Source organism: Rhipicephalus sanguineus, chromosome 1 (assembly GCF_013339695.2).
Source record: "Rhipicephalus sanguineus isolate Rsan-2018 chromosome 1, BIME_Rsan_1.4, whole genome shotgun sequence".
In the NCBI taxonomy this organism is placed as follows: domain Eukaryota; kingdom Metazoa; phylum Arthropoda; class Arachnida; order Ixodida; family Ixodidae; genus Rhipicephalus; species Rhipicephalus sanguineus.
Window position 1 is genome coordinate 131,293,997 of NC_051176.1, and position 21,927 is coordinate 131,315,923.

Below are 21,927 nucleotides of genomic sequence, written 5' to 3' on the forward strand. Positions count from 1 at the left end.
TCCTCGAAGAAGGACTTCTTGCGGCTAGATATTTGTACCCACTGTTTCTGTGAGGCTGCACATTTCTTGCGATCCGTTGTGCCGGATTGCAGGGTCACAGTGGGCTGCTAGGAAGAACAGGTGCCAAGGGCGACATCGGTGAAAAGGGAGAAAAAGGTCAGCGCGGAGACACCGGACCTCCAGGACCTCCGGGACCCCAGGTCATTGGCAAGCTCTCCGTATACACTTGCTACTTGACCTACGCTTTATATCCCATTGTCTATGCGCTGATAAAAAGTTAATATACATTTTTTATTTATTAAGCCGAAAGCCCCAGATGCTTCATCAAACGCAAAATGCGACCGTCGACGTCGGCGTCAACAAGAATGATGCAAATAATCACCCTCATGTGATGGCTATACAGTGTACTGATCAATACAGTCGACTGAGAAGAAGAACAACGAAATAAGATGGCTTTCGCCTTCGAGTCGTTTAGGCGAATGCATAAGGGACCGTCTTGCGTGCTTTAGAAATGTAAGCAGTGCTGATTGGTACAGTATGTAACACGCGATCGCTGCGATGACCTGAATATTACTTTCTGGTAAACACCTGTTCAGAAAGTCTGCGAAAGGAACACTAATCGCTAAAGAAAAATAATACCCAACAATAAAACGGAATTATTGTACAGGACACTCAACTTGTTTTGGTTATGTACGCTGCCCCCACCGTAACCCACGCCTCTAATCCTAGGGACTCAGTCGCGACTGCTTGAGTGCTAAATGTATGCTTCTCTTGTTCCTTCAGGGACCCATCGGCATGGAAGGCGCTAAAGGCTCCGATGGGCCACAGGGAGAGCCGGTACGTGGCGAGAAATTTTCAGGCTGTTGTGACCGTGTCAATACTCAATCTAGTAAATCTGCTCGGCTCCAATAAATGAGGCAGTACATTACACGTGCACTTATTGCTTTATTTTGATTCATTCGGGTTTCACCTACAAAAAACGTAGCCACCGCTCCGCGCAGGCCATGCCGAGCGATTGCTTCAAATTGTTCTATTAAGATCGCGGTCAGGACGCCAGTAGTCAAGTTTAGTCGGACGCTTACGTGAACGCGAGCGATAACACTCGAAGGTTCAATCCCTGATGTATAAAAGACGACGCGTTCTACCGATGATGACATTACCGACGGCCGACGACTGTGGTCGCCGCTATCAGTGTACAGCGTGTATTGTTTGTACTTTGAATTTTATTTGCTGGGCACAAGTTCGCCCAATAAAGAGTTTCGTCTTGAACAGCTCGACTGCCGCCTTCTTCACCCCAACATCCAAGTGACAATATTAACAATATTTCACAGTAATGTGTGCTCTAAGTTCACATATTTATTACTAGGCATATATGTAAGCTTGGAAGGCTGTCATAATGTCACACACATAAAAAGAATTTGGTGAATGGAAATAATGCTCTGCATTTGTATTATTCGCCATCAGTAGCCCTAATCAGCAATCTCGATGACTAATATAGTGGTATTTTCTAAAACTCCCCTCGCAGGGACCCGAAGGAATTCCGGGGCCTAAAGGCGTTCAGGTGAATAATTATTTTTGTCATGCGAGTATCGGTTCCCATTTTTTTTCACTAGAGGACGACGTCGTAATACTGCCCCTTGTTTTTACAGGGACCAGCAGGAATAAAGGGAGAAACAGGACCACCAGTACGCAACAAATATATTTGACTCTAGGACGTATGATGATACCAGCTGCATAGCGTCCGTTTTAATTTGAGTTTCTGCTTTCTTTCAGGGACCTGTAGGACCTCCGGTGAGCAGTCTTTTTAAGATTGTATTCGTATACCAGCCCGATTGTTCAGGCTAGCGGCGTTCTTGCAGTGTTTATATTTCCTACGCATTATTTTACCACAGTACGAGTGAATGATGTAGGAGGTTCTTGCATGTGATGTTCGTCTTTATATAACTGTCTCTGTAGTAGCTTCGGTCAACATAAAGAACGCGCGCTGATTGTCTCGGCTTCGTAGACTTTCGAAACACATTCATACCGCTTAAGATGCCGGATATGCTTCTCACTAGCATTTCGTGGCCTTTACGTAGGGCCCGCCAGGAGAAGGACCCCAGATACCTCCGGAGATGCTGTTCCAGAGGGATCGCCACAACAGGTTCAAGCGCAGCCTTGAAAAACTTAACAGCAGCGATGAAGACGATTTCACTGTTGCCACCGGTAAGAGCGACGACGACGACGACGTCGACGAGCACAACTCCACGATGACAGCTGAACCACTGACCGAAGCATCATTCGAGAAGATCAACCGTACGCTGACGCACATCTTTGCCAATGTGTACATCATGCGGCGCGAGATTGAACACATCCGGCGGCCCGTTGGCTCGCAGCCCAATCCGGCCAGGTCATGCCGCGACCTGAGACTCGCGCACCCGGACACCCCCGACGGCTGGTACTGGGTGGACCCCAATTTGGGCGCGTCGGACGACGCAGTGCGCGCCTACTGCGGCATGCGTGCCGGCGGCGAGACCTGCGTGTTCGCCGACGAAGAAGCACACGCTGCCCGCATTTTCAGGTGCGAAGTATCTTGGTTGATCGATAGTTCTCTGTGTGTTAAGTAATATGGCGTCAGTACGCTTAGAATTGGATATGTGTGCTATAGCGCAAGTTCACGATATAACGGGACTCCTTTTTTGTAGTGTGCTCGCTGTTGGGAGATTCAAGTGCTACATATTTTTGAATACCCCCTGTTGTGTTTCTTTCATCGGTTACATGCATACGTTTCTTATATAAGGATATCACAAACAACCCTTTCGCAGCAAAACTTCTTTGCAGACTAGTTGGTTCATACTTGTAAACTCGACTTGCTGCGCAACCAGCAGGAATGAAGGAGGGAGACAGGAAAGAGCGCAGTGGAGCGCTCTTTCCTGTCTCCCTCCTTCATTCCTGCTGGTTGCGCAGCAAGTCGAGTTTACAACCCTTTCGTTTCGATCTTGTCACCAACTCCAAGAACAGTTCCTTTGACGTTTCCCTAGAAGAAGACCTTCGAAAAGGATGAGGAATAAACTTTACTGTGGCGACCAAGCCTCATCGGAGGCTCCACAGACCACGGAGTAGAAAAAACAACGAAAAGAAGAAAAAAAAAACGGGTTCAAAGCATGGTGCAGAGAATGTAATAGTCGATGGTCCCATATGAAAGAAGTACGCGCTGGTAGTGCCGGTAACGACAAAAGAATAGTGCTTCATGAACGGCTTCAGAGGTTCTACGCTTACACAAACAACAATTAAGCAGTCCAAATGAATATTAAGAATAGCGGAGAGCAAATGAATGAACATTTTTATTTTGCCGCATTGAATCTATACTGGTGAAGCTTATTTTTACTTAGCAAGGGCCTTTATAAATGTGAATTAAATGAACATGGCGGGAAGTACACGTGCGAACGTAGAAGCTCCGCTGGCCACGTACGCCACTGTACCGAATGCGCTGTACAACTCAATGGGTTGTGTAGCTGGCCAGCAGGACCAACCATAGAAAAAGAGTTTAACCTAGTAAATCTGCCCACCGTCTGTGATTCGAACGTTTATATCAAGAGACATAATCTTTATGACATGCCTTCCGAGTTTCCCAGAGCGTAGTGTTTGTTAGCGTAGTGTTTGTTTAATTTCATGTTTGGAGCACCAGGGTCGGTATTCATAAGACTTCTTTAACTTTGACGATTGCTTCATTAGCCAGGTGACTCCCGTCACGGCAAGTTTCAGGCAGAAAACAAGTTGGCAACCTAATGCGTTTGCTCGACAGGGAAAAAATTAAGGTAGCTTCGCACTAGTGGTGCCGAGCCTGAAAGTACAGCGGAGCTCGGCGGCCTTCCTTGTTTCTCTTTACTTTCCTCTTTGTTTCTTCCTCTCCTTTTTTCTCTTTCTCTCTGGTTTTGTATCTCTTTTTGTCTTTTGTTTTCTATCCTTTTTTTTCTCTCTCTCTCTTTCTCGCTCTTTCTATCTTTTTATCTTTGTTCCATTTCTTTCTCTCTCCATTTCTCGCTTCCCTCTTTCTTCCTATTTCTTTCTTTGTTCCTCTTTCTTTCGCACTTTCTTCTCTCTTCCACACTTTCTTCTCTTTTTCTGCCTTGCCCTCTGTTCTTTCTATCTCCTTCTCTCTCTGTCTATTTTTTTCCGTCTTTCTACCTGTTTTCTCTTTCTTTCGTTTCTTTGTCTGTATTTCTCAGTCTTTCTCTCTGTATATCTTTATCTCCTTCTCTCTCTCACTCTGCGCTCTTTCTCTCGCCCATTCGAGTTATTGCATTCCACGCCGAACAAATCGGCGCAGCGGGAGAGCGCGTGCCGGGCGCACGTGTTCGGGGAGCGAAGCAGAACACGAAGAAGAGGACGAATAGAGCGCGCGCCGGTCATGACGACGATAGTCATCGCGAACGCTATACCGGGGTCTGCCGAGCATAAACAGCTCTGCTGTTAAAAGTTTGTAAATGTGATCAAGACGACATCATATCAACGGTGCAGGCTGAATCCAGAGCGATTTCATAGGCGTTTGTGACATAGACCTTTTGAAAAATGGAGAGGCGAGAGAACTTTCTGCGAATGGCAAGAAAAGGAAGATTAAGGATAGCTCTCATGGCAGTTACACTGGATTTTCCATTATGTACAGTTAGCTGGTGTGAAGGCTGCCGAGCGATACTGATCAGCTTCGAGCTTGCACTTATGTGCTACCCGGCCGGGGTCGGGTAGCACACAAATACCCGTACCAATGAATTTCAGTGTAGCATGTGATGAGTGTAAGTGACAAATATCTGTTCCTTTTTTTTTAATGACGATGATGCAAGGGCCAATTTTAGTTGCATGAAATGAAGCAAACAATTGGATTTGGATGTTACATCGTCGATGTGGCCAGACCATGGCGAAGAGCAATGTGTACATCAAAGATACTTGCAGGACTGAACAGATTTGAGTGTGATTGCGCTCAAAGAGGATGAGTAGTCAGAAAAAGGCGTGTTACGAAAAACTTTCAGCGTTTCACAGTTAAAAATCTGTATTCATATTCCGCAGAAGTAGCACCAATTGCGTAATATTATTAAGGTCCGCTAAAGAGGGGATTCAACGTCGGGATAATTAGTAATCTTGCGGCGGAGAACCCAATCATCAGTAAATATACGAGCCAATAAACTTATATATCAGTTTACTTATTAATGTATACTTACAAAAAGCAGTGGGCTTAGAACAGAACCTTGGAGTAACCCTGAACGCACAGGCACTTCAGGGTAATCAGTGTCATCAGTATAGAAACAAAGTGCGGGCGCCTTATCGGTTTGTTTATACGCACATGTTTCAAGCTCACATTTTCAATCCCCTTTACATCATCGCAAAGTTTGCGGAAAAGTATAAACCACATAGCACATAAATTGTATCTCAAGACGCTTCACAACATTAACAGCTATCTTGAAAAACGCCTTGAATATGCGACAAGACAGGTGTCATCAACTGCGGGAAGGTTCTTGGACTGCTGAGGTGACTCGATTATTGATTATAGCGTTCCTGCATGATTAATTATAAGTCTCAATAAGACTTCGTAAATAACTTTAGTGAAGTGAATTTCGTGTGCTTGCACGTGTTAGCGTGCGTGTCCTCTTTCTCTCATTGCCTTCCTCTCACCCCTAATTATCTCACCTGAAGTGGTATGCTAAAGCCAGTCGCCAAGCTAACCTCCACAAATATTATTAAACGTTGTCTATCTTTTTCCCTAAAGACTCAGTGCGTGAAGGCGGAAATGAAGAAGCAGAAAGACCGTATGCGAAATTTCATAAACTCATTCGTGTCCCAGTTTCGATGCTAAAGTACCGGAGGTCGCACAAAAGCGAGAACGCGCTGGCTGCAGCCACAGAGTGTGTTGTTTGCTTCGAACATGCAACATTCGGCATCGAGATGGCTACAATCGCGAGACTTGGCATTTTTGTTGCCGGGATTTCATTTTATCAGAGACCACGTTCGCAAAATTTTGCATCGAGTGGCTGACTGCGGATTATTATAAAGTACCTATGGGGTCACTGTTATTTTGGGTGCACAGGTGGGAGAAGCCCCCAACCTCCGCAGCTGGCAATGGCTCGTCGACATGGTTCAGCCACCTCAAGGGTGGCTTCAGGGTGCGCTATCGCACCGTTGGCGATGTTCAACTGCGCTTTCTGGGACTTCTGAGCACCGGAGCCTACCAGAACTTTACATTCGTGTGTAACAACGTGAACGCTTGGTACAGCCAACGGACTAAAGACCACGCACACGCACTTCGCTTCCGAGGCCGCGACGCTGCTGTTATCAGCTTCGAGAAGAACAGCCCGACGGTGCCCGTGGACGACTGCCAGGTACGGGGAAACACGGCAGTTTTGTGAACCTTGAAACTCCTTGGTTTCTGCCCGATGAAAACGCATTTTGTATGTTGCAGTTGACACTAGCTTATACGGTATACACCCCACGTGTTCTTCTACGTTGGATGCCACTTTTTCCGATTTGCAGCCTTTTTCTCTGCGAAGAAAACGAAAAAAACTAACACAGATAATTGATTTACACAAGCCGGCAGGTCAGCTCCCTAGAGCATACGCGTGTCTGAAAACTATAGAGCTCATGAAAGACAATCACGCAAGGCAATAAAACACGATTCGTATTTACAGTAGGCTGTTACAGTAGGTGTGTTCTTAAGAGCAAATATCTAACCCTGGACTTGTACATGCGATTACAAAAGGCGAGGCACGCCATTGAGGCTCACCATTGAGAAACGGGATCACGAAACACGGGCAGGAAAATAACAATATGCTTGAAATAGACAAGCTCTGTCTTTCTTTTTTCCACTTAAAACGTTCTTGAATGAACTTGATGCACTGCATTATGCGTACAAAGCTTTGATAGTCCGTACAATGTTGAGTATTTCAACTGTCCCATTGAATAGGTATTATTTGGACGTGAAACAATGAGTACAGGGATTCATTTCTAATCGTTCAATGACACGTACAGAATGAGAGACACTAACAAATAAAGAGAAAGGCAACGACAAAAGGCGAGAAAGTATAGATTCAGCTTTGGCTGCGTATATTGTGACGTTCCGCGCAATACTCTACACATGTCTGACTATGAATACGCGCGCATACACCTGCCTTCCAAGGTTTACTTATGCAGCGCGAACTGCATTCTAGCGGTTTCAGGTGAAAGTCTTCGGACGAACTGAAAACTTCGGCTGAGTTTTTTTTTTTTTTCATGGATAGAAGGAGCGCGTACGTTGAGCCCCGTAAGGCATGCGCTCTGACATCACGCGGGGAACGAACCTGGCATAAGCCCCGAAGTGTTTGTGCTGTAACTGATGAAAATGGAGACGTACGAAAATAAATAAACCGACATCACAGTTTTCAACAGCGGAGCTGTTTAGGCCTGCCGTTAGTCCGTGAAGAGCGAACGGAAAACTATCATCATCATGAACCGGCACGCACTCTCTTCGTCCTCTTCTGCTGCGCGCCCATAATACGTGCGCCGATTTGTCCGGCGTGCGATGCAATAACTCTGATGGGCGAGAGACCGAGTACAGAGAAATAAAAAGAAAGAGGGAGATAGAAAGAGACAGAAAGAGTGAGAAGTTTGGCGAAAAAAATTTCCTAGCGCGGCAGGAATCGAACCCGCGTACCCGCGATCCGAAGGGGAGCGTTGTAACCACTCGACTATCCTGGCACGCGAGCCGAACATAGCATAGCCTTATATAGTATAGTAGAGTATAGCAAAGGGGTGGGAAAGGGGAGTGAGTGGGAGGAGGAGGGGAGATAGTAAAGCATAGCATAGAAAGAGAGAGAGAAAGAGAGAGAGAATGAAAGGCAAGAAAGAGAAAGAAATACATAAAGGCAGAAATTGTTGGCGAAAAAATGTTTCTCGGCGAGGCGGGATTCAAACCATAGTGAATATTTTTTAAAGTTCCTCAGCTGCACTTTCAATTATCTTGTCTGGAAACATAGGCGCGCGCACAGGAGGGGCAGGGGGGGGGCGCCCCCCCCCCCCTAATCATCTCAGAGGGGAGGCGCAAAATCCGACCCGAATGTTGACCCTTCTAGTCACCTAAGAGAGAGGGGGGCGCAAAATCCTCCCCATACATTGACTTAGTATTGTGGGGGGGGGGGGGGCGCTGTGATGAACCTTTGCCCCCCCTAATGGGGAACCCTGCGCACGCCTATGTCTGGAAATGAGCAGAGCGACTCATTGGACACAGTGCGTGCAAAAGAAAAAATGTATAATTGTGCAGGCTATAAATTCACATGACAATGGTTTCCACAAATCCAGTGAAAGTTCTACATCCCATGAATGAGACTGCGTGTAGACCCGGCTATACCAGAAATGCAGACGGCGATGCAAAGCCTGCGATGGTCATACATAGCGCTATGCTTAGCAGACCTCGTCCTATTTAATCATAAACGTTCTATAATGTATGCGGAACAATTTCTTATAAGTACAGCGACACATGATAAGTAAACGCGAGCATACATTATTTATTCGCGGACACTACTGCACCAGCCCGAAGTAAGCAAGTGCACGTGGTGGGCTTATAAACAGCTCCTTCCCATCCTTTAGCGCGATTAGGGGACACGTCGCCAATTCTTCGTTCACGTTCGGTCTAACTAGTGCAAGGTAAAGTAAGACAGAAAGAAAGAAAGAGATGTGCTTTAGGATACAGTTGCAATTTCGCAACGTAATACAAAAAAAAAAGCAAGTGGGAGTGATGCCTGAGGAAGGCGTTCCGATTGTAATAAAGCTATATGTGGGATGGAGATAGGGCTGAGAAGGTTTTACGGTGCATTGGTGAACACCACATGCATGTCGGTGGTGAAACTCAATAGGAAGCCTATCACAGAATAAAAAAACCATAAGACAATGTTACAGCGTACTCTCCAACGCGGAATTGGAAGGTTCCACATATGTATACCAGTACTTCATTAGCAGACATTTACAGACTTCCGCGCTGCTTGCTTTTTTTCGTGCAGTCTTCTGAGCGTCTTGGAATTCAGGATGGACAACGTAGCCATTTTAGTTGCTAATTACGTCACGGTAGTTCAGAGACTTTGACAATCGCAACACGTAGGAGTCGTAATGACTCTGAAGTAACTTGCAGCTGACAGAAGCTTGCTGCTGACCACGTCTGCGCATGATGAGCCCACGCACACGTTAAAACCTCGGAAACATTATCATTGCTGCTCTTCCCAAGCAGGTGTCCGTGCGAATGGTATACAGCGTGAAGATTCGTCACGGTTCTCTAAGGTGTCTGTTCTTTGAACGGCGAGAAATTCTGGTTTAGTGCTGCAGATATTAGTGCTAAATTAACCCGTATAATTAGAATTTAGTGTTTCAATTTGCTTTGTACTCGTCAATTTCAGTACCGGGATGGCAAGACGGTGTTCGTGTTCAAGACCAAGGAGCCCGCCACACTGCCAATTGTAGACTTCCAACCATTCGACTTCGGCGGCGAACACCAGTCCTTTGGATTCGAGATCGGACCCGTCTGTTTTCAATAAAGTCTACAGTTACTTTTTTTTGCCTAGGTGTCCCAGAAATTACATGTATTGAACGATGTGCGAGAGAGACTGCGATGAGAAAAATCGCGATACCGATAATACACTGCGACTATTGAGTCCGTATTTCGGCATTTTATTCGCTGGGACAAGTAGAAGTCAGGAAATAGGTATTCGCGTGGAGACAGTTTATAATTTTTGTGTTGCGTAAAGCTGTATGTGTGCTGTATGAGTAGTGTGTTTTCAAAATAAAGTAGTTTTTCTCAGAGATAACGGGCGTCATATTTTCAGAATTTTTAACCTATTGCACTTACAAAACAATCGAAAGCCAAGACCGAACAACCGAAATAGAAAATGGCATTAGAAAATTATGGCGTAAATATGATTCAAGGGGCGTGATACGCTGTAAAGTCTCTCGCTTACAAAAAAGTAATTACGTAGGGACAGATGTAGAACAACTGCAGCGCACCCCACAAAGCACAGAAAAATGCAGTCATTCGGCCTAATGCGCCAGCTAACGAAGCCCAGACTGTCCGTCGGCATCTTAGCCGCTGAAGTTAGCTCTTAGACTAAGAGCTAAAAACAAAACTAGATACGAATTAAAGAAACGTCACTTACGATCCCGACTCGCTGCAAACGCGCGACAATGACGGGACCCTGCGTTTACTGTATACTTTTTGTTCCGTGAAATTGTTGCGTGTGTGGGCCTTTGACTTCCGACTTGACACAGTTGATTCCTACTAGAAGGCACAGGTTGTCAAGATAAAGGAATGCAAGTACTTTCTGAAATTAAGTAATCTATACTGACTCACTTTGGTCTGTCGGCAAAGGTTGCGCTGGCATCTTTAGTGATATGGCCGAAATGTTTTTGCGCCGTTGTCCACTCTTATAGTTCAGAGTGACGATCGCGTCTTGTTCAGCCATTTGCCTTCACCTGCAATCCAGAATACATAATAGGTAATTGGTAAAGCTACCGACTTCAAAGTACACATAAATTTCAATACTGAAAGCTTATTTGCCGCAGAGATTTTAACGAAAAAGTAAGGAAGCGGCTTCAACGAACGAGAACCGACTTTCAGGAGTATCAGCTAGACCTAAATATTATCGATGACGACAAGTGACAACGGGTTTGGCAAGGCACTGCAGTTTTGCGTTGTTGCTTCGAGGTTCTCCGTCATGTACACGCAACCCTAGTTCGCTCATACTGCGACCGTCACGCTTTGTGTGTGCCATTTACAAACAGGGTCGTGCCTGATAATAAAGGCTCATTCGTAGAATACTCCCGCTCGTTCACAGGAGTATTTTGTTTAACGTAAGAGTGCGTGCATCGTTTGGATAAGACTATCAGCGTGTAACAACGGAGCGTGTTCATGATTGCGAACTATATGTCGCTTCCTTATAATTTGTTCTTTATTTTTAGATATTATAGTGCGTGTACAACATCAGGTGCACTGAAATTCCCTTGCTTTTTGTTGCGTTTCCTATATCTTCAGTAGTTTTCGTTGACTGTGTCAACGCATTGGTGTGGATTTGCGTAGGGTATCCATTCTACGCAAAAAAATCTACGCCTGTACCATCAGTTTACAAGCACTTGGCACCCATTTCAGTGACGTGATATAGTTTCCTGAAACGTAAAGTTGAATGAAATCGGTTTGCCGATCCACACGCGCTTCATGTGTTCAGTGGGTCTGGAAAGAAATGTGAGCAGTGCGGCATCTACATCCTCTGCTGTTTCGCATTTCTTTTCGAGCGGTTGCAGCCTGGATGGTAATAAAAAAAAAACACTAGAATCATCCATGATGCAATTAAAAACCACTCTAGCATATTTTTATTGCCGCTAAGGTCAGCGTGTGATGAAAACAGCGCGCCGCGCTGTTCGAGTTCCGTTTTATCCCGCCTGTACATTGTCTTGCTCCGTAATCAATAACACACCGAAAACATATAGCGGTTATTTGGGTTTTGTCTAACGTTGCGCTTCGTCCTATGCTCGTTTGCTTCCAGAGTGTCATTACCATCTTGTGCCTGCTGTTATTATCCTAATTCGGTCGTGTTAGCGTTCATAGTCTTCAAACGTTGTTAGGACATGCACTGTGCAGCTGTTGACAGAATTACCTGTAATATTGACCGCTGTTAAAGTAAATAAAACCTTTCTCGAGTGCTTGTCAACTGGCTTTTACATGGGGGAGGAGTGGGCGGGGGGTTCACTTGAGCCGCTACGCTTGCGATGCTTATTTGTCGAACTTTTCTGAAATGTCAGAGAAAGCTCCTCACGGAATCTGGACCTTCTATCTGCGCTACATGATGAGAAATTAAAACTAAAACTTCCAGTCCGGTGAAAAAAAGTTCGTAGCCCCAAAAGGCTACCGCTAGTGTCGACAACGCCTCGGCATACTGCCTATAACGTCAGCAAGTGAGTTGGCAATATTTCGCAGAGGGTGCTAAGGTGACACGGGCCTCAACAGATGCTTTTTCCACAGAAAACATTGCGTCGTTTGCACGAGCGTGAAGACACCAGGCGCAATACAACCCCGGGTAGGTAACAGTTTGGGGTCAGTGTGTGCAATGCGCACCACACGTGTCGGGAGATCTCTTTATGACGGGGACCGCAAGCGGGCAGGAAGCGTACGTCCTTTTTATGTGTTTGGGAGAAAAGGCGCGAACACACCAATAGGCCAGCCGCTCTGGGGTCAGAGAAGAGGCGGGAAACTTTCCCAGTGTACAGCGGCGCATCGGAAGCGCGGGTGGTAATACACGTGGGAGAGGAACGGAAGGGGGCTCAGACTAGAGCACTGCACGGGCCGATTTTTCCGGCCCGAGCCCGGCCCGGCCCGAAAACGCCATGGTCCGGCCCGCCCGAACCCGGCCCGGTGTTCTTAAATGTGGCCCGTACCCGGCCCGGGCCCGAAAGGTTTGGGCCCGGCCCGGTCCGTTTCCGCTAGTTATGCCTTGAGCATAAAGGAGGCACTGTCCAACCTTCGGTTATTGTGAAGATACCTGCGGCACGCAAAATATTTTGCAAATTTTGAAGCGATTTCTCAGATAGAAGTGCTTTCATTCGTGCATAGCCAGTGCCTAAGCGAAACGAGGTCCCCGCCATCTTTTACGTGAAAATTTGTTTTCATTGCGAAGTTATTTAAAACGAAACACTCGTGTCAGACGTGTGTGCCATAACGGTGTGTTGAATAAAGGGTGGTTTAAATAAAACTAATCAGTCTGTGTGTGTGTTGGTTGTTCCCAGAATCCCGGATCGCTTCTCTAGACTCATCACTCCAGTTGTGAGTCACACTCGGCGAAACGAGTGTCGCTATGGCCTGGCGCCTCACCACTAGTAATGGAAAAATCAACAACGGCGTTCGCCCTGTGATAAGAGTTGATCCGCATTTTGAACTTAAACTGCACGAAAAACAGCTCCTGAGACATTAATGACTCACAAGTCGCGTTGACCAGTCTACGGAGTCACGCACGCGAAACAGGCTCGGCGCGGGCATGCGAGCGTAACTGCACACTCAGAATGTTTCCGTAGATACAAACGCGCACATCTTATATACACTAATCTAGGCAGTTTACCGTTGCTTTCCTTACACGGTACCCAAGAACGTCTTTCACTCACTATAATGGTGCAAACCTATGTTAGGCGTTTCTTGAAATTACGTGCAGCATACCGATGGAGCAAAATTGTAGACGTCTTGCACTGTGTAATTTCTGTGCACGCCAAAGCACTCCAGGTGCTGTGGCGTGCACAGGAATTACCCGCAGCCCTCAACGACGGCATCTTATAGAGCCAGGGTCGCTTCGGGAAGTTAAACCTCGCAAAACAATAAAAACAAAGCCGAACGACGTACACACGCAATTATACAGATACGTATGAGACCCGGGCCTAATACGGGCCTGGCTCCGGCCCGAGCCCGACCCGAGCCCGAAGATCACGGGCCCGAGCCCGGCCCGAGCCCGATCCAACAATCCCTTACCCGGCCCGGCCCGGCCCGCGGGCCGGGCCGGGCCCGGGCTTTCGGGCTGGCCCGGGCCCGTGCAGTGCTCTAGCTCAGACGTGCGGGTGACTGCCGCTGCGGACAATCAGTCTGTCGGTTCACTGCCGGGCCCTCCCAAACCCTCGACTCAGCTCCCCTTCTCCGCGCCACCCACCGCTTCGTGTCCTGCGGCGAGGAAAGAGGAATGATTTCCTCAAACACAACACTACCCGCTGGCTTACGCTCAGAGACTGCAATCGAATTTCACAACGGTTGCGAAGTATGTGCAAGTGTACAGGGCGAATTCATTTTACTATAGCGGTTCACGCTTTCCCTTCAAATAAGTAGGCGTGTGCGGAGCTTTAACACCTGAACATTTCGCTCCGGCGTAAGGTTTTTCGCGGAAAAATCGCTGTTAGTACTGACAGACGTACCTGACGAATCGCGTGGAATATAAGTGAACAAGCGGCGAAAGGCGGGCTATAGTTGGTGTGTACATGTCTCAAAGAAGTGGTTAACAGCGCAAACATGGGTATTCGGGTTTTATGCGTCCCGTGTATGCGCTGTTAATCGCTTTTATTGGATGTAACTCTCTGGCAAATGTAACAAGACGGAAGCTGAGACTCATGGACGTTTCCTGAGCAGTTCAAATCGGGTGCTTTTGGGAAGATGCGTTGATACGCCGACCAGTTTATGCATCTTGACAGCCAAGGGCACTTAATTATCTTGGATAACGTCGGGGGACTCATACACTACATTGTTTTTATTTTTTTTTCGACCGTAGAGCAGTGTTTACTTTGATGCGGAACGCGATTTCATGGTAATGCTGACAAATATTCACTATATATAAAAGAATTTCGCTTTCGCGGCATCGCACTCCGCTATGTCATCGGCATTCGTATATTCAGTCGTCCCACAAAACCTTGCAAGGAACTTACCATTTTTGAAGAGTAACTGCCCGTAAACCTTAAATGAATTGCCTTCGCGTCCTATTTTGTAGTATTAGTCCATTAAATAGCGAAATAATTAATCGTTTCTTGCGGCCCAAACTGGTATCTTATATTTCCCGAACTAGCGGCTTCGCCTGAATGGTGCATGCGACACGCACGGCGAGGAATTGCAGGGGTGAAAGTCCATCGAAACCGGTCACAAACAAATGTGCTCATGCTTGCGAATATATTTAGAGTCTGCAGTTACCTAGGTCGTATTTACGCCTTTATCAGTGCCGCGAAAGCACGACAACGAATATTCACCCTTGTTGTACAATCAGACACGTATACGTGAGCTTGTTCATAATCACGTTCGCATAGTCACATTCGCAAAGAAAGCGGTGGGTCGCTTGCAAAAACCTCCATAAAAATTATGTTCCGTTTCTATACAATTTATGGTCATTTCAATAGACTTCCTATAGATTAGGGCACACTGCAGCGCAAAAAAACACAACACCGTACGTTGTACCGTGGCGCCGTCCCTTGTGTGTTGTTTGCGCTGCAGTGTGCCATAATTATGTACCAACAAGCCCAACTCCACACTTTAATCACTTTTGTAGAGATACAATTGAATCTCATGTAGAGCTTTTGCGAGGTGTTAACGTTTCAAAGTTTTTTCTGAGGCCCTTCTGCCTTTCAGTAGAGTAATAAGAACGCGTGTGCGTATAATGTATACGTAGCGACGTTCATAAATATCCAAAATTGTGATTACGTTGAACAGAGAAAACTGAACGGTAAATGAGGAACGGTGGCCGTACAAAGGAAGACCCATTTTGGAACCAGCGTTGTCACAAAGGCCCAACGTGTGTTACTCAGCTTAAGAGAAGCTTCCATGTAGAAAAAATGACTACAGCGTGGACACACCATCTGTTGGATATTGAAGAATACTCCAAGTCTCCACTTTCTCGTAACAGACACTCCTAAATTATCCAGAAGGTGCACTCAGTATTTCTTGATAACGCAATGTTGAAAATAGAGGGGAAGGCCTAACAATATAATCTCAGCAAATTTCTTATTATTTTCGTATCACTCGAGCTATATCACATAATAATGAGAAAGCTATAAGAAAATTTTCAGCGGTTGCCGATATATATGTTGACCCGGAAAGATATAGGTGAGTGCAGAACATTCAGATGGCGTCACCCTCCATGTTTCCCTCGTGAGGGAAACGAGCGAATCTCCTGCATCGTCAAGCCTTGACCGCTTACGCACCTTATTGAGAGCTATCGATTCAGATAGATTTATTTGGATCTATTTACTTAATTTAGAGCTATCGAGTAAACGTGACTTACATCATTAACTGCTTGTTTGCTCATTTCCCGCGTTGTACTACGTCGATTAACTGTTTCTTTCCTTTAAAATAGCCACCGCTAATGCTTGACACAAGAACTGCGGTAAACGAGTAAACTGCGCCAGTTTGCGCTGTTAAAAAAGCCGGCAGATCCCATGCATAGTGGGAATCGATGTAATGCGCAGCAGCCAGCAAAGAGCTGCATACGTCGTCTTGTATGTCATTGAGAAAAATGCATGTCATGGTTTTCATGTTAACTCGTGTTATTTGTGTCCGTTACACAGTCACGTCACGCAATACCAATTTCGGGGTAGATCAAGCTAGCGAAACCGCCGCCAGCGCCCCATGAGCGTGGCACGTAAGTCATGCTGTACATGACATGCGTGTCATGATTTTCATGTTAACTCGTGTTATTTATGTTCGTTACACAGTCACGTCACAAGATACCAATTTTGGTGTATATAAATCTAGCGAAACCGCCGCCAGCGCCCCATGAGCGTGGCACGTAAGTCATGCTGTACATGACATGCGTGTCATGATTTTCATGTTAACTCGTGTTATTTATGTTCGTTACACAGTCACGTCACAAGATACCAATTTTGGTGTATATAAATCTAGCGAAACCGCCTCCAGCGCCCCATGAGCGTGGCACGTAAGTCATGCTGTACATGACATGCGTGTCATGATTGTCATGTTAACTCGTGTTTTTATGTTCGTCACACAGTCACGTCGCGCAATACCAATTTCGGGGTAGATCACGCTAGCGAAACGGCCGCCAGCGCTCCATGAGCGTGGCACGGAAGTCATGCTGTACATGACATGCGTGTCATGATTTTCATGTTAACTCGTGTTATTTATGTTCGTCACACAGTCACGTCACAAGATACCAATTTTGGTGTATATCAAACTAGCTAAACGGCCGCCAGCGCACCATGAGCGTAGCATGTAAATCATGCTGTACATGACATGCGTGTCATGATTTTCATGTTATGACTTGTCATTTATGTTCGTCATACAGTCATGTTACGCCATACCAATTTTGGTGCACATTCGATGAACCAAGCGACCACGAGAGCACAAAGTCGTAGGCGGCTAGATAGATAGATAGATAGATAGATAGATAGATAGATAGATAGATAGATAGATAGATAGATAGATAGATAGATAGATAGATAGATAGATAGATAGATAGATAGATAGATAGATAGATAGATAGATACGCTCAAAGTCGCAGAAGTTCGCTAAGAAATGCTTCGCATTTAAAAGGCAGAAGGGGACAGACGCCTTCAAACGTTCATAATTTATCAACGACGCCGCATTTGCATCTGTATGAAACGAAACGGAGCTGGACGCACGTACTGGTCCCCCAGCCAAATCTATCTCTCGTGCAATGATTCATCTCATGAGTCACGCACAACTCTCCGTTACCCAGAAATCTCCTCATGCCTTATCGCGCACAACTTTCGCGGGGGTTGGTTGGCGTGGAGATGCATGTACTGGTTTCGGTACTTTTATCTCTAACCGAGTGCAAGAGACCGTTAACAGAAAGGAAATTTGCTCACTCTTTACGGCTGGAAAAATCCGGAACGCAGGATATGTATTCGCGTTATCAGACAGCAGCAGAGGCGACTGTTTGCAATACACCGCGGGAAATGGTGCAACAATAGCCCATAACGTTGGGCAGTGTAAGCAAGTCAGTTGATTTGTCGAGTGGAAGGAAGAGGACAACTGACTCACCGCATATATGATAAAGCCGTATAGTATCATTCTTGTACTTCACTCGTATTGCAATAACAACCTTTTCTTACAGATCTTCGGAAAGTTACTGTTATGTTAGATTGAATGAAAGAAGGGGAATTTTTTTCTAGGGGCTCATTCATTGTTAGACACAACCGAATGAATCGAACAGACAACTGGGCCAGGGAAAGCATAGAGGACGTTAATGATTGTGTTCAACTGTAGTGTACTAATTGTGACGTAAATTGAAATGAAGTGGATGAAAAATCACTCGTTCCGTCGGTGGGATCTGAACCCACAACCTTCATATTATGCGTCCGATGCTCTACCAATTCGCGTAATTCGAAAGTTGTGGGTTCAGATCCCACCGACGGAACGGGTGATTTTTCATCCACTTCATTTCAATTTGCGTCACAATTAGTACACTACAGTTGAACACAACCATTAACGTCCTCTATGTTCCCTGGCCTAACTGACTGTTCGATTCATTTGATTTTGTCCAAAAATAAACGAGCCCCTCGAAAACAATTCCCCTGCTTTCGTGCCAGTCATAGCGATGGCCTCACCACGGCAAACTTAATGCCTTAAGTCAGCTTATGAGGGTTTATTTGTCAGCTGCCGCCTCGAGCAAATATCGCGTGCCACGTGACGCACTCCGGCAAAAAAAAAAAAAGTTTTCCGCACTGGCCGCCTGGGATACTAGCAGCGCTGACCAGCACTCCCAGGGATTACACGCACAGAAATCCCCAAAGAGGTGTACAGCATGGGCATGCGCAGTGTTCTCCATTAATTAAGGGGGGCCAAGCTTTACCCCCCCCCCCCCTCCCGTTGGTCGCGTCCGAAAGAAAACAAACTCCGCCATGGATCCAAATATGAAAGTGAAGCGATGACGCGCTTCTCACAACGACCTGCCATTGGTTCCCGGCTTTCCAGGGGAAGTAAACACTTTCTCGGTAGTCGTTATCGCCAAAAAGTTTGCGTAGCCATAACCGTGCGCATTAAAATTTGGCGCAGAAGGTCCGACTGAGTGAAGGTACGGGGCAGAATTGGCACCCCCTGCACATGATTAGGGGGCGCCCCCCCCCCCCCCCCCTGCGTGTCTGTGACTGTATCAGTGTCGTGTCTGTGACTGTATAAGAGGTGCGAATGCTTGGTTTCAGCGCGAGTTTGTGTCTCTGGAGTTTGGACATCCGTGTCGTGTCGGTGACTGCCTGTGGTTTAACTCGAACCTCTCTGCGCTGAGAATCAACGTAGAAACAAGCTAGCACCACCTAGATAAAGCCTAGCAACGACGTAGAAGCAACCTAGAAACAACCCTCGTCACGTAGCTGAGGCCTAGAAACAACCTAGAAGCAACCAGATTAGTCTTCAGAATCGTCCAGTTTCGCTGAGTGAAGGCTCGCGCGGCTTAGTGTAAGTTTCGCCAATTTGTTTTTCAATATGTTACAGCGAATATAATTATGCCTTTGGTAACCCCCGATCAGTTACCTACACAACAGAAAAGCATCATAACCATGTATGGCCTTTGCATTAAAATTAAAAAAACAAAGATGGACATGGCCACCCAGACTGAACTCAGTGGCAGCTGGCCTACTGGCCGAATTGGTTGACCTGACTGCGACCCTGAGGGTAATAAGAAATATGAACATATCGTAATTCTACGAAGAGTTACCTAGTCAACAATTACTTACTCAATAGAAAACCCCTAGCAGGTACGCGCCACAGAAATTAGGCAAACCCGATCACTCACCACTGCTTCACTAAAAATAAACAGAAAGAAGTAAGTAAAAAAATTAAGACAATAAACAAGTAAACAGAATACGGTCAACAAAAAATTCCGGCATATCCCACGCATTGCGGGGAGTCGATGTCATGCGCAGCAGTAAGTGAGTCGCAGCCTATGCCGCTTTTTTTTTTTTTTTACAGCCAAACGTTGCGAGGTGCATCGACGTCTCTCTGCACCTCGAATAGTTGCGCGCATATAGTTGGCTTACCAAACCCGTCGACTACACTGACGCCCAAATGGTAGCTTATATTCCGACGGAACGTCGGCACTCACGTTAAAGCATATGACGTCAGTTTTATCGAAAGATAGAGCACGCTACGGTACAGTGATGCGCATATTATAAGTAGCGGTTTTCGGCGTATTTCTCTGGGGCCGAGCAAGGGTTGACTATAGGTTGCTGAGTCATAGGAGTACGTATGTAATATTTATCACACAGTTATAAAAGCGAATAGCCAACACTGCAACCACGATTGACATAGCCGCGACTTGAGGCCTGCACAGGGCATTTCCTTGAAGCAGTTTCAAGCACTGGTGTGGCTCTGTGGCAGACTACTTGAGTGCCACGCGGACTGCCTGGGTTCGATTCCAGCTCGAACCATGATTTTTATTCTTTGCGTCTAATTTTTCACTCACCGACAACAGTCTCGACGCAGCCACGACTTTTTCAGAGACACGGGCTTGCTTCTTAACGTTGTCGCGTTGAGATTTGCAGTCTATTCTCGCTGTTCCTGGCCGGGTATTGGCTGTGAATTCCGTGTGGCGCATACCCGTATTCCAAGAGCCATGGTAAGCAGCTATTCGCCACACGTGACTGAGAGAAAGCGTTCCCTAACGTACGCGACAGCCATGTCATGTTATTTATGTCCTAACCCGTCAGTCATGTTCCTCATATATTCATGTCCTTCTATGCCAATATTGGTATGCGTCAAGTTAAGGCGACGACCACGAGAGCGTCCACACGTAGGTGGCCAGACAGATAGATCGAAACGGCCAAAGCGTCTTTGGTCCGCAAAGAAATTTGTCGCATTTAATAAATGCACAAATAAATAAATAACCTCTGCCCTGCATTTCTGGCCCATGCAAATTGAGTTGCAAGTGCTTTAAAAGAGCATACGCTAAATTTAAAAATAAAAACAAAGGCGTAAGTAAATCGGTGAAAGAAATAAATCAGGTGTGCTACACAGCTTCGCTGCACATCCACCTTCACAGAGCGGAATGGCTAACGATTTTTAACAGCGAAGCTGGTATAGCCGGCCGTAAAATCTCCATGGTAACCCGAATCATCACCAACGGGTATCTGCCACAGAAATTTGGCAAATCCCACTACTCACCACTGGTCAACTAAAAATGAAGAAGGCAACGGTTAGCCCAAGAAATGGCTACGGAGCGACGGCGACGAGCCATAAAAAGACGAAAAGACCGAAAAACATAGACAGGGAGAGAACGAAAGAGAAAGAAAAATATAGAGAGAAATAAAGGGAATAAAGACATAAAAAGATAAAAACATAGGAAGAGCTTGAAAAAACAGAGATCAAGACAGAAAAAGAAAGAAAGAGAAGCAAAGAAAGAGAGACAGAAAGAAAGGGAAGAAAGAAAATAAAGATAGAAATAGCGAGAAATAGAAATAGAGAGAGAAAGAAAGAAACTGAAATAAACAGATAAAAAAATAGGTAATAGAAACAGGGAGGAAGAGAAAGAAAAAAAAGAAAGATAGATATAAAGAGAAACAAGGAAGGCCACCCCCCAGCTGGCTCTTCCTTCAGACTTGACACCAATAGTGCGAAGTTGCCATAATTTTAAATGCGAAGCATTTCTTAGCGAACCTCTGGCACTTTGAGCGTTTCTATCTATCTATCTATCTATCTATCTATCTATCTATCTATCTATCTATCTATCTATCTATCTATCTATCTATCTAGCCGCCTACGTCTGGATACTCTCATGATCGCCTCCTTAACTTGGTGTACACCAAAATTTGCATGAGAGGGTAAGAGGATTTGACGATTATGATTGCCGGGTCATGACATGAATAACCTTAAAATCCTGTCGAGTACGTCGTCAAACCCGTTCCTCCAGACACGTGTGGCACATACCCGTTTACCACGGGCCGCGGTGTACGGGTATGCGCCACAGGTGATTGACAGTTTATATCTACCCAGGAACGGCGAGAACAGACATTGGTAACTTAAATGCTATAGCGTTAAGGAAAACCAACATCGGCAGCGTCGATTCAACGAATGGAAAAAATGAAAATTAGGATCCCAGCAGAAATCGAACCCAAGCATTCTGCGTGGCAATCAGGTATTCTACTACTGAGCCACGCCAGGTCTATGAACTGGTTTGGAAAAACAGCCTACGCAGGCGTAATATCGGTGCAACGTCAATTGTGGTTGTGGTGCTGGCTATATAATTTTAGAAGAAAGCAATAAACGCTACATGATACTCCTACGATGTGTACTCGTACGATACAGGCGTCATATCAAATTAACATCTGTAGTTCCAGTGTTGGCTACGCTTTTATAGCATTCTAATAAACATTACGTTTGTATTTCTATGATTCAGCAAGCTATATTGAAGCATTGCTCGACCCCGAAGGAATACATTAACGAAAGTTACATATGATATCCAACAT

The 21,927-nt window shown here is 45.7% G+C and overlaps 1 protein-coding gene across 1 annotated transcript in view; it reads left to right on the plus strand.

The window, feature by feature from the left end:
• Nucleotides 1–9,543, plus strand: part of LOC119379216 (collagen alpha-1(V) chain) — an 85,701-nt gene extending 76,158 nt beyond the window's left edge. The window contains exons 52-59 of the mRNA XM_037648450.2: nucleotides 93–200; nucleotides 784–837; nucleotides 1,526–1,561; nucleotides 1,650–1,685; nucleotides 1,774–1,791; nucleotides 2,079–2,560; nucleotides 6,059–6,350; nucleotides 9,390–9,543. Coding sequence (XP_037504378.2) covers nucleotides 93–200; nucleotides 784–837; nucleotides 1,526–1,561; nucleotides 1,650–1,685; nucleotides 1,774–1,791; nucleotides 2,079–2,560; nucleotides 6,059–6,350; nucleotides 9,390–9,527 — 1,164 coding nt within the window. The 3' untranslated portion in view covers nucleotides 9,528–9,543. The remainder of the gene's footprint in view (nucleotides 1–92; nucleotides 201–783; nucleotides 838–1,525; nucleotides 1,562–1,649; nucleotides 1,686–1,773; nucleotides 1,792–2,078; nucleotides 2,561–6,058; nucleotides 6,351–9,389) is intronic.
• Nucleotides 9,544–21,927: the final 12,384 nt, after the last annotated feature.